Below are 13455 nucleotides of genomic sequence, written 5' to 3'. Positions count from 1 at the left end.
GAGAATGCTGGTGTAAGAGGCTTTTTTATAATAAAAAGAAAATTAGATGGAATAGAAAAGAATGAGTAATCATGTTAGAGGGTCATTTTTATGATAAATAAAGAAAACAAGTAGATGGAATAAAAAAAAAAAAGAGTAGGGAACGCTAGTGTTAGAAGGTCTTTTTTTTAAATAAAGTCAAAAGAATAGAAAATGCTAGTGTTAGAGGGTCTTTTTTTATAATACAAAAAACTGAATAGAAAAAGAATAGAGAATGCTAGTGTTGGAAGGTCTTTTTTTAAAAAAATAAAGTTGAAAAATAGAGAACGCTAGTGTTAGAGGGTATTTTTTTAATAAAAAAGGCAAAAGAGTAGGGGATGCTAGTGTAAGAGGCTCTTTTTTAAAAAAAAAAAAGAAAATGAGTAGATAGAATAGAAAAAGAATGCGTAATAGTGTTAGAGCGTCATTTGTTATAATAAATAAAAAAAAAAAACAAGTAGAAGGAATTTAAAAAAAGAATATGCAACACTAGTGTTAGAGGGGTTTTTTAATAAAAATAAAACGAGTCTAAAGAATAGAAAAGGAAAAAAGAATGATAATGTTAGAGGGTCTTTTTTTAATAATAAATAAAAAGAAAACAAGTAAATTGAATAGTAAAAGAACAGACGATGCTAATGTTAGAGGGTCATTTTTATAATAAAAAGAAAACAAGTAGATAGAATAGAAAACGAATAGTAAATGCCAGTATTAGAGGGTCATTTTTTTATAATAAAAAGAAAAGTAGATGGGATAGAATAGGGAATGCTAGTGTTGGGTTATTAAAGATCAAAAGAATAGAAAAGTAATAGAGAATGCTAGTGTTAAAGGATCATTTTTTTTTACAATACATAAAAAATAAAACACATCAAAAGAATAGAGAATGCTAGTGTTAGAGGGTCACATTTTATAATAAATAAAAAGAAAACATCAAAAGAATAGAAAAAGAATAGAGAATGCTAGTGTTAAAGGATCATTTTTTTAGAATACATTAAAAAACATCAAAAGAATAAAGAATGCTAGTGTTAGAGGGTAATTTTTTCTAATAAATAAAAAGAAAACAGATTAAATAGAAAAAGAACAGGAAATGCTAGTGTTGGTAGTTTTTTTTTGTATAAAAATAAAATTCGTCAAAAGAATGGAAAAAGAATAAGCGAATGCCAGTGTTAAAGTGTCATTTTTAAAAGAAAAACAAGGAGAATAGTAAAAAAAAATGTGTTAGAGGTGTTTTTTTTTTTTAAACAAGTCAAAAGAATAGAGAACGCTAGTGTCAGAGGGTTATTTTTTATAATTAATAAGACAAACAAGTAGAATAAAAAGAGTTTTGAGAATGCTAGTGTTATTTTTTATAATAAAAAGAAAACAAATAGATAGAATAGCAAAAAAAAAAAAAAAATAGGGAACACTAGTGTTAGAGGTTTTTTTTTTTTTTTTTTTTTTTTTTTGGAATAAAACAAGTCAAAAGAATAGAAAATGAATAGAGAATGCTTGTTAGAGGGTCATTTTTTTATAATAAAAAGAAAACACATCAAAAGAACAGGGAATGCTAGTGTTAAAGGTTTTTTTTTTTTTTAAGAAGTATTGAGAATGCTAATGTCAGGGTCATTTTTTATAATAAATAAACAGAAAACAGAACAAATAGAAAAAGAATAGGGAATGCTAGTGTTGGTAGTTTTTTTTTTTTATAAAAATAAAACCAGTCAAAAGAATGGAAGAAGAATAAGCGAATGCTAGTGTTAGAGTGTCATTTTTATAATAAATAAAAAAAAAAACAAGGAGATGGAAATTTTTTTTTTTAAAGAAACAAGTCCAAAGTATAGAGAACGCTAGTGTCAGATGGTTATTTTTTATAATAAATTAAAAAAAAAAAAAAAAAGTTTTGAGAATGCTAGTGTCAGGGTCATTTTTATAATAAAAAGGAAACAAGTAGATGGAATAGAAAATGAATAGAGAATGCTAGTGTTAGAGGGTCAAATGAAGATGGAAGAGATGTTTTTTTTTTTTCTTGATTGAGAAAGAATCAGCTGCTTGAATTGAGTCATTCCATCAGGAGGGAACCTATATAATAATATAGTTTTATCTATATAAGCCTCTAAATAACCTAATCTGTTTAACTAATCTTTTACATTCTTAAATTCCTTATCAGTAAAGATCACATTTAATGTTTTTATCACACGGTCTACTCAAGATATATAAATTACACCGGGGTGGATGAGTTAACACATTCTTTGAGTGTTTTATGTGATGGCTATCAGCATACACTTGTGTTAAACAGCCAGAGAAAACCATTAATTATGAAGTGTGGAATGGCAGGCATTCCTTCGCTTGGTTGGTGGGGGTGTCTACCTGCAGGACTTCACTCATTATCAGCGTCATTATCAGTGCGCAGGTTGAACCTACTGACAACTTTGCCAGAACGCCGATGCAGATGATGACTGTTATGAAAACATCACCAGCTGTGCTGCCGTCATCGGATGAGCCTCACGAGAACCTGTCAAGAAGCTGCCCGGGTCGTACTACACTCCAGGAATCAAAAGGAGAAATTAAGATTTAGTATTCATTTTTATTGTTGTTGTTTTAAATGCATTTAATATGCTTTCTATGCATATAAAATTACTTCCGTACATTTAATTTGAATAGGACAGCTCATGATGAAAATGTCCCAATGCATTAATTTTTTCCCCCAACTTTTGAACCTCAACCACAGTCCAATTGTTACAGGTCTTTTCTTTAACAGTCTCCATATTTGGTCTTAAAAGAAGGTAAGCTTACTTTTTCCCCTCCTTTAATACATGTCTCTGGGTTTCTACACTGTACAGAGTTTCTTAAAAAGTCTTAAATCGCTTTTCCATGAATTAAAGCCTAGAAAAGGTCTTAAATCAAAGCAGCAAGTCCTAAATTCATATGATCATGGCGTTAATTTTTGTGAGGGATTGTTTCCTCATGTGATTAATTTGAAAGTGAAAGTAAAATGTGCACAGTGCTTTTACCGAAAGAAAAGCAAGAAAAGAGGGAAAACTCAAACGAACTAAAAACAAAGTTGAATTGCTGCTAATTTTAAAGTGAAAGTAAAAGTCGAACTATACTTAGAGAACATATTGCTGTATTGTTTTCCCTTCTATTAATTTTCCTTAAATTTTCTTTAGTTGGTCTTAAAAAGGTCTTGAAAAAGAAAAAAAAAAAAAATACAATTTGTTGAGTCAACTTAAAATAATTTGTTACACTGCTGCCTTTAAAATTTTAAGTTCAGACAACTTAAGTGTAGTCAACTTGAAATGTTAAGTTGTACTAAGTGACAACTTCAATATTTGAGTTAACTTAAAAAAATTTGGTTTGTTAAACTTAAAATTGTAAGTTGAATCAATTCAAATATCTAAGTTGCCATTTAATACAGCTTAACATTTCAAGTTGACTTAAAATTTTAAGGCAGCTGGGTAACACATTTATTTTAAGTTGACTCAGCCATTTATTTTTTACGGTGTAGAGCGTTTGTACTCAATGACTTGTACACGTGTATCCTCAGAGGTGTGATCCCATGCAGGTCTTCCCCATCACTTCATGCTCTGTACTTGCAATTTCCAGGTGGATGATTTTGAAACGCTAAACTTTTATCCGAGAATAGGGGTGATTTGTCATCTGGGCAAAACTTAAACAGATTGTCCAAGCTGTCCACTGCTTTTGGATGTCTCCTGTCCTAAATAGGAGAGCTCTAAAGCTGATTCCCATCCAAAGCAAACACTAGGTTTGACGTTCATTTCTCTGCCCTGCCATGCTCTTCTTGGAGAGTGTTGTGATGTCTCCCGCAGGATGGCATTTCTCTTCATCATGCCTGAAGGGCCAATTAGAGCCAAAGGCTAAACCTGGAACCCATAGGCCTCCGAAGACCCATAAATATTAGCGGTAGAGGTGACAAACGCAACTCTGTCTTTCACTGATGGTGTTGTCAAGCATAAGTCCGCACAGCGAGAGATGAAGCCGCAGATAAGCCGGAACAGGGCTGGGTTAAAGCCTCAGATGTGCCAGTCAGTTTGGGATGTGTTGAAAAGTTAGGCTGTGGACTGCGACTGCTATGAGTGTTGAAATATTACAGAGTCTTAAATCAAAAACCCACATCCCCTGTTCCCCGCCACCCTTTGGCCATCCGTAACAGAGCTGAAACTCAGAAACCTGCGTGCATACCGCGACTGCACTGTAAGAACACGCAGGCTGACTTTATGTTGGATCGGCTTTGGGAACATGTTAGTCTTTGTATAGTCCTGAAATACAACTAATGCTGCTACTTTTTTGGTTTCTTTTAGTTTGGATGATCAGATTTAGGCTATATATGAACGTTTAAGATTTGCAGTTGAAGTCAAAAGTTTACAATCTGCGAAATGTTAATTATTTTACCAAAATAAGAGGGATTATAAAAAATTCATGTTATTTTTTTATTTAGTACTGACCTGAATAAAAGACATTTACATAGTCTACCAGAGAAAATAATAGGTGAATAGTTGAATCAAGTGCATGTAAACTTTTGAACAGGGTCATTTTTATAAATTCAACTATTATAACAACATCTTTTATGTGAAAAATCTTACTCAGGTCAGTACTAAATAAAAAATAACATGCGTTTTGTATGATCTCTCTTATTTTGGTAAAATAATTAACATTTTGCAGATTCAAGTGTATGTAAACTTTTGACCTCAACTGTTCATATTGAATTGCATATACAATTTCATTGTTTTAACATAAATTAATAAACTTAATTTGATGCATATTTGGCAATAATACTTAAATGGGAAAGATTTTTGTAATTGTAATAATAAATTGAATGCGTTTTAAATATTTATCAGTCAATCCAAATATTTTTGTGTGCATTTTTAATAACTTCTAAAATTTAATACAGTTAATACTTTAGTTAGCAAGGATGCTTTAAATTGATCAAAAGTGATCATAAAGACATTTATAATGTTTTAAAAGATTTCTATTTCAGATAAATGCTGTTCTTCTGAATTTTCTTTTCATCAAGAATCCTGAAAAAAATTACTCTGCTGTTTTCAACATAATAAATGTTTTGAACAGCAAATCACAATATTGCAATGATTTTTAAAGGATGACTGATCTGGAGTAGTGATGCTAAAAATTCAGCATTGATATCACAGGAATAAATTACATTTTAAATTATTTCTAAATTATTTCTAAATTTACATTTAGAAATTATCATTTTATATAGTACAAATATTTCAGAATTTTACTGTTTATGCTTTTTTGGATCAAATAAATGCAGGCTTGGTAAGCAAAAGAGACTTCTTTAAAAAAATAAAAATAAAAAACATTAAAAATCATACTGTTCAAAAACTTTTGACTGGTAGTGTAATATTTCCATCTATTTGGATTACATGATTTTAACTTTAACAGTTAAACTAATAAATTTACTGTGGTGCATATTTGGCAGGTAAATGAAATCAGAAAGATTTCTGTAACTGAATAAATAAACCAAATTTGTTTTATGATCCATTAAGTTGAAAATTGGTGTGGACCTTCTATGTTGGATGTCTCAACATATCTGACTCAGACAGCTCAAAAAACATGGCATATTTTCTTTTAAAATTTATTACACATTTTTTTACATTTTCTCATACAATCTTATACAATTATATTTTTAAATTATCTTACACACTTTTCTTATAAACTTTTACACTTTACTACTATTTTTTATGAAGTATATATACATTTAAAGACTATAGAAATAACTATTATTTGCACATCTCAGCAAGCAGAACTGCCAGACGCAAGTGACGCTGCTTCAAGTCGAGGCGCCAGACGCTACCAGGACTCGCCGGCCCCGCAAGACGCTAAGGCCTGAGTGGAGGGATGGAATGGCCACTCATGTGGACGGAAAGCTAACCGAAGACAGAAAACAACTGGGTGGCTGTGACTGGGGTTGTTTTCTGACTTTCTTCGCGTCTTACTCCATGACCTAATTAAACGCAAATCAGCATTAATAGTCTAAATACATTACATTTAGATTAAAAATAACAAGTGTATGACTAATGATCAAATCATAGCTCAGTTTAGACTTGGTACCTTGAACCAGTCATGGAGATGCATCTCCTCCAGATTGATTCTCTGCTGTGGATCTGACTGCAGGCACCCAGAAATCATCTGGCAGCATTCTGCGCAAAAACCAAGAGAGACGTTTGATTATTAGCTTATACTTTACACTTGCTCTCTTTCAAGCTGCAAGCCTTTTTTTGATTCATAATACAAATTTTCCTCCTTTGATGATGAAATTACCTCGTGAGAGGCCAGGTCTGGTCCAGGTCTTCTTACTGATCAGATCCAGGTCGTAGTCTGTGGGATAATATCCACACGCCATCATGAACAGTAAGATCCCCAGTGACCAGACCGTCGTCGGCTTTGCGTGGTATCTGCCGTTTATCGTATACTCTGGTGGACAGTACACTTTTGTGCCTGAAGGAAGAGATTTTGCCTATTTAATGCATTTTCACAATATGCAATTCTGTGAGATAATTAACAAAGCGGTTCATAACACTTACCACTGAAGTCTTCATATGCAAATTTCTTCATTTGCACACCGCACCCAAAGTCAATCAATTTGACCTGCACGGTGTGCTGGTTCACCAGCAGGTTCTCCATTTTAATGTCCCGATGGAAGACACCACGCTTGATGCAAACGTCAGCCGCTTTGATGACCTGCCGCATGACCTTTCGTGCCATCCCCTCGTCAAAGCGTTCTCCATGGAGCTTTACAAAGCTTTTCAAGTCCATGCAAGGTACGGGCCGCTCCATGACCATTATGTAGTGGTCTTTGTTGTCCTCCCAGTCTAGAAGCTTTATGATCTGGGGGACTCTGGGGCCCGTATTGGCCATGAGAGTCAGGCCGATTTCCTTGGGGATGCTCTTAGGATAACCAGGCTAAAATAAAGGTAATGTGCTGCTTAGATTGAGAGGGTTTCCCAAATAATGAATCTAAGATGTTACGAATTAAAAACAGTGACTGAGAAGCAGTAATATATTAAGTGTAGTATACTCACCACTCTGATATAGGGCATGTTTGCTGACTTCACAGAAAATTTCACAGCCACCTGATTGACAAAGCAAAAAATTAACAATTAGCATGCTCATTCCAGTTATTGATTCTGAAGAGATATGCTAAGTTTGGTAAGTTAAACAAAATCAAACCTTAAGTCCGTCTTTGCGGCGAGTCCCTTTGTAGACAAAGCCGAATCCTCCTTGACCCAGCTTGTCGCCGATTTTGTAACGGCTGCGGATGTGTCCTATTAAAAGATAAACAATTGCATTTAATGTAAAATACAATTTTATATACGCACTTATTTTATATTTCATAATAACATTTTCTAATTTTCATGTGTTTATTATTCTTACCCTTGTCTGGGACGTCCTGCTCCAGCTGTTCCTCAGCATCACGACGGACTTTAGAAGCTGGAACTACAATATAAATCAAAACAAATAAGTAAAATATCACATGTGTGACCCTGGACCACAAAACCAGTTTTGAGTAGCACAGGTATATTTGTAGCAATAGCCAACAATACAGTATATGGGTCAAAATGATCGATTTTTCTTTTATGCCAACTATCAAGATCATGTTCCATGAAGATGTTTTGTAAATTTTCTTCATATATATCTAAACTTATTTTTTATAGAGTAATATGCACTGCTAGGAACTTCATTCGGACAACTTTAAAGGCAATTTTCTCAATATTTTGATCTTTTTGCACCTTCAGATTTCAAATAGTTCATATTATAATTCATATCTCGGGCACAGATTGTCCTATCCTAACAAACCATACATCAATTATTCAGCTTTCATGTGATTTTAGAAGAACAGAAGTTCCCGTAATTGATGAATCAGCTATTAACCAAAACTTAATGCCATGTTTATGTGATTGTACCGTTGGTAAATGTCTGATATGCTCCGCCCTCAGACTGGTACTTCTTCTCAGCCTCAGCCAGGTCGTATTTAGCGGCTTTTTGGCGAGGAAAACGGAGATCGGGCCACTTCCAGAAACACTTTTTCTCTCCGTTTTTTCTGCCTCCATCAATATCACCAGCAACAACAGGCGCCTCATCTGACCGATGAGAGTGATGGTTTTCGGCCGTGTTATTGGTGGTGTATTTGAGAAGAACGCATTGTTCTTGTTCTTCCACACACTCTTTCACAAACATTTTTTTTATTCGTGAAAGAATTCCCATGATAACAGTAGTTGTAAATCGATAATACACAGACAGCAATCGAGACGATCAGTCAACACTCCGAACTTTACCCCAAAATGAGAATCGAATTCTGAGTTCTAAACCCCGACGTTCTAATTGTTATGTCACACATTCCACAGAGGCAGGAATTAGATTTAAAAAATGCATCATGTGATCAGGTCTATTACTCATCTCTAGAAATATTTGATTGGAATTACATTATTTTTTGTATCTTATATGTGGCGATATGTAAATATAGCCGCGAAGGCGGGACTGTTTAAAATTTTTGACACGTTAAAGCGATAAAGAAATATTCATGAATGAGAAAATACCCAGTGTTTGGATACAGCGCGGAAACCGTTTGGGAGGACATATTCAACGGCTGTTTTAAAACGTTCGGTTGTAACAGCGGGTACGTAACGATTATAAATATATTATAAATATTATAAGATAACAAAGAATCTGAAAGAGCTCGTTTTATAAAAATATATAACGTTATATTCTTATGGCTGCATGGTGGTGCTATGATACTGTTTACTATAACTGTTTAGCTAATAGCTCGGCAACTGTATGTAATAGAATCGACTTTCGTCTTTTTTATGAATCCTGCTTCAACCCCAATCATTTTTATCGTTATCTATAAACTTTATCTGCCATTTTAATTCAATTTAATAAAAACAAAATGACCGTTTTTTTGTCAGCCCTGGTGAAAAAAACAGCATATGCTGGTAGGTATGTTTTGATGCTGGTTAGGTAGGTTTTGATGCTGGTTTAAGCTGGTCCTTTGCTGGTTTTTGCTGGTCATGTTGCTGGTCAAGGACCAGCATAAACCTGCAAAGGACCAGCTTAAACCAGCATCAAAACCTACCTAACCAGCATCCCAGCATCAAAACATACCTACCAGCATATGCTGTTTTTTTCACCAGGGAGATCTTCACCAAATTTTGCATGTGAGGTCTAGACCATGCTGGCGAAAAGTTATCAAAAGAATTTATGATCTATTAAACTGTTTGGTGGATACTTTTTTATATACACTACCAGTCAAAAGTTTTTGAACAGTAAGATTTTCTATGTTTTTAAAGAAGTCACCAGGCCTGCGTTTATTTAATCCAAAGTACATCAAAAACAGTAAAAATGTAAAAATATTTTGAATTTTTAAAATGGAATTTATTCCTGTGGTCAAAGCTAAATTTTCAGCATAATTACTCCAGTCACATGATCTTTTAGAAATCATTCTAATATGCTGATTTGCATTCAAGAAACATGTTTTATTACTATTATTATTATCAGTATTTAAAACAGTTGATTTGATGAATAAAAAGATCCAAATGTCAGCATTTATCTAAAATAAAAAGCTTTGTAACATTTACACTATACATTTCAAAAGCTTGGAGTCAGTAGATTTTTTATTTTTTTATTTTTTGCGAAAGAAATGCTAGAAAGTAATACTTTTATTTAGCATGGGTGCTTTAAATTGACCAAAAGTGATGATAAAGACATTTATAATGTTACAAAATATTTCTATTTCAGATAAATGCTGTTTTTCTGAACGTTCTATTCATCAAAGAAACTTGGAAAAATATAATAATATTAATAAATGTTTTTTGAGCAGCAAATCAGAATATTAGAATGATTTCTCAAGGATCATGTGACTGGGGTAATGATGCTAAAATTTCAGCTTTGAAATCACAAGAATAAATTAATATTATATTTAATTTAATATAAAATATATTCAAATAGAAAACAGTTATTTTAAACAGTAAAAATATTTCAGAACCATACTGTTTTTGCTGTACTTTGGATCAAATAAATGCATGCATGGTAAGCAGAAGAGACTTCAAAATCTTACTGTTCAAAAACTTTTGACTGATAGTGTATGTGTATATATATATTTGTCTGGTATGACCCACGACTAACATGTCTATATGTTGTGTGCTAAAACTTCTGAAACATTGTCCATATGGAGAACAAGTCATTTTGAGGAAACAACGTTTAGTTTCATGAATTTTTATGCTCAGAGGGCAAACATATAAACAGAAACCAGCTTGGAAGCATCTGCAGCCCAAGAGTTATTTGATTTATTTACTTTTGCCTTCAGTAATATGACAAATTGTTCTGTGTAGTATTGTTGCATCTCAATATTACTATATTATAGTTAGTACAAATAAATTGTATGATTAAAGTCATTTTTGCAGACTAAAAAAACATGCGCAGCACAATCAACATCTGCTTGTTGACCTATGCATCTCCTGATCACATCATAATAATAATAATATTCAGTGTGCTAATTTCTTTGTAATTAATTGTGAAATTTACTAAGAATTTCTGAGTGTGAATTGCTTCTAAGTAAATCCTACACTGCATTTTTTTCAGCGTATGTTTTAAGTAGAAAGAATCCGGCAGTGACAACTCTAATCCCTCAGTTTAGTTTATTGTGACACGCCAGTTTGCTCATGGTGTTCATATACATGTGTCGCATCCATGGGCCGTCTCCTTCGGTCACCGCCGAGCGAATAAGAACCCCTCAGGTGTCTTGGGTGTCCCATCTATCCATAAACCCTCAGCTTATCTGTTGACAGCCTGTCCCGCCTGCTAAGCGGCTCATCTCTCTGACCATACTTCCATATCATGGATGCAGAACAACCATGTCCAAACTAGTGATACCAGCATGCAGTGGCGGTGCAGGTGGCTGGGAGATCTCAGTTGGTAAAACGGCATAGCTGAGGTTGATGGATTAAGCGTAAGGCCTGTTTATGGCCATATCCTCTTTTTTTATTTTTGGTATTTGTGATCTCATGACAGTCCCCTACACCTGTGTCCGATCACAGGATCTGATATTTGGCCACATGGAAAGCACCTCTATAGTTTTAGTAATTGCATCACCTCTGAGATATGTGGATACAAATTTAGATTCCTGACTGCCAGGCAGAGGGGGTTTGCATCAGGCTGGAAGGCCTTATATATCACTGCATGATGGATGAGCCAGTGTAGAGGAATTCTCTGTGGTTCATGCTCAAACAATACTTTGCACTGAGTTGCTGCCCCAGCTTGAACCTTAAAATCATTCACGCTGCTCACAATGACAACCATTAGTGTTTACCTGAAAATGGGGATTGTTGCTTGTAAAGGTGCACTAAGTACAGTAATTCATCATCTCTTTTGTTCCACCAAACTTTCCACTTCCTTCAATTAAAGGGAATATTTCAAAGAAAAAATGAAAATGCACAAGCTATCCTAGATACAGATGTGTTTGTTTCTTCATAGGAACAGATTTGGAGAAAATTAGCATTACGTCACTCTATGGCGAATGGGTGCCGTCAGAAAATTTCGTAATCCATAATAATGCTTCCTCCACTGAAAAGGTCCGTATTCTCTTGTCCTCTCCAACCACGATCCACCAACATATTTGTTTAAAACAGTTTTGGACTGTTTTGGTATGTAAACAGTGCTTGTTCTGTGCATTTTTCTCTCCTGGTTCAGACGAGATGACTTTTTCACTGGAAAAAAACAGTATTATGGATTAAAGGTTAATCATTGGACTGGAGTGGTGTGGTTTACTTGTGGATTTTTGTGATGTTTTTATCAGCTGTTTGGACTCTCATTCTGATGGCACCCATTCACTGCAGAGGATCCATTGGTGAGCAAGTGATGAAATGCTAAATTTCTCCAAATCTGTACTGATGAATTAACAAACTCATCTTGGATGGCCTGAGAGTGAGTACGTTTTCACCATATTTTCAGTTCTGAAATTAAAAAATCTGTGCAAGCAATTTATTTTAATTTTATGGTAGATTTTAAAAATTAAGTCTTGTGTATATATGTAAAAATTTAGTTGAAATTGGTTATGTTGATGAGTTACTAATCATATTTTTTTTTACAGTGTTTTACATGAGTTTAGAAAAACCCAAACAAACAAAACATGGTTACTACAATTTACACAAAGAGTCACTGTTTCGAAAGGCGTTTCGAAACAGTGAATCATTTTGCAAAAGTGATTCGGAGTTTGGAAACGCTCCATTACATTACTAAACGTGATTTTTAAAATCATCACTGCTAGTGAATCGCTTGAACTGAAGGATCAAAATCATGAATTTTAATCATTTGAAGCGGTTCCAGCATAAATGGCTCACTCAGTTGAATCGGTTTGTCTGTTCCTCCACGTCTTCAGCCACGAGACTGTCGGTACTACTACTGGCTTAGCTCGCTATTTTTATGACAATAATTTAAATAACCTTATGTTAAATGGAAACATTGTGCATTACGAATGATCAGGCTTGAATGATATAGCTTAATTCACTATATTTAAATATTGACCACTGCAGTTCAGGTGATAGTTCAGTAGGGAAATCAGTTGAGAGCATCCAGTCATCTCATATCATTAAAGTGAATGTTCAATTTATTAGTATATATTGTGATAAATATCTGAGAAATTATTGTAGTATGTGACAATATAAAGTGATAGTCAATGTAAAAAAAAGCAAGTGGGAGAAGCAGATGAACACAAAACAGCATAACAACATAAAGATCAAGAGGGTAAACCTTATCATTCAACTAAACTGTGCATGTATGTTTCAAACACTTCGGGTACCTTATATGGTCTTACTCCGCCCACATATTAAACATGCGTCCTTGAAAGTGCACAGTTTTCTAGTGTATTTCTTTAACTTCTCAGATATTATCAATGGCCTGACCTATTTCAAATGTGGCCGAAATTACAACAACATTGGTTACATACACATGTATTTAATTGTTTGGTCAAAATTACTCCTAGGGACAATTTAGTAGTTGCTGGATATTGGTAGGACATGGCCGAGCATCCCTACTAAATTCTAAGCCCTTGATGACAGAGTTCTGATGATCATCTTTTTTGTGATAAGGAAAATTGATATTGTTATTTGGCAGCAAGGTGAAAGCCTGATTCCTGTCTTGTTTAGTAAAATACTGAAATGCATGGGGAATATTAATTACTGCTTGATTCTGCACCAGCGCTTGGTGTCAGGATGTCTTTGTGAGGGCCCGGGTCATTGCACAACCTGATGCTTCACAAAAAAGTGAAGGAAGAAGGGGGAGGAGTATGGCAACTGTCATCACAAACAAGAAACAGCTGTCTCATTTGTGTAACTTGTTTTCTTTTAATATGAGAAGTATGTTGGTAGAGATCTGTGAGTTTTGAGGAAGGCCTGGAAGGAGAGAGGAGTGCTTACATCTATCATTGTT

At 34.1% G+C, this 13455-nt stretch overlaps 1 protein-coding gene across 1 annotated transcript; it reads right to left on the bottom strand.

Annotated features, from left to right (window-relative positions):
* Positions 1-5965: 5965 nt before the first annotated feature.
* si:ch211-122l14.7 (serine/threonine-protein kinase pim-2) lies at positions 5966-8211 on the bottom strand. The gene is made up of 8 exons (XM_051123406.1): positions 7938-8211; positions 7408-7470; positions 7204-7298; positions 7056-7106; positions 6558-6936; positions 6295-6471; positions 6085-6173; positions 5966-5977 (listed from the first exon to the last, which is right to left on the bottom strand). Exons 1-8 carry the CDS (start codon positions 8209-8211, stop codon positions 5966-5968), a joined length of 1140 nt encoding a protein of 379 aa, XP_050979363.1.
* Between the last annotated feature and the right edge of the window lie 5244 nt (positions 8212-13455).

Source organism: Labeo rohita, chromosome 11 (genome assembly GCF_022985175.1).
Source record: "Labeo rohita strain BAU-BD-2019 chromosome 11, IGBB_LRoh.1.0, whole genome shotgun sequence".
NCBI lineage: Eukaryota > Metazoa > Chordata > Actinopteri > Cypriniformes > Cyprinidae > Labeo > Labeo rohita.
This window is presented reverse-complemented; position numbering and strand designations above follow the sequence as displayed.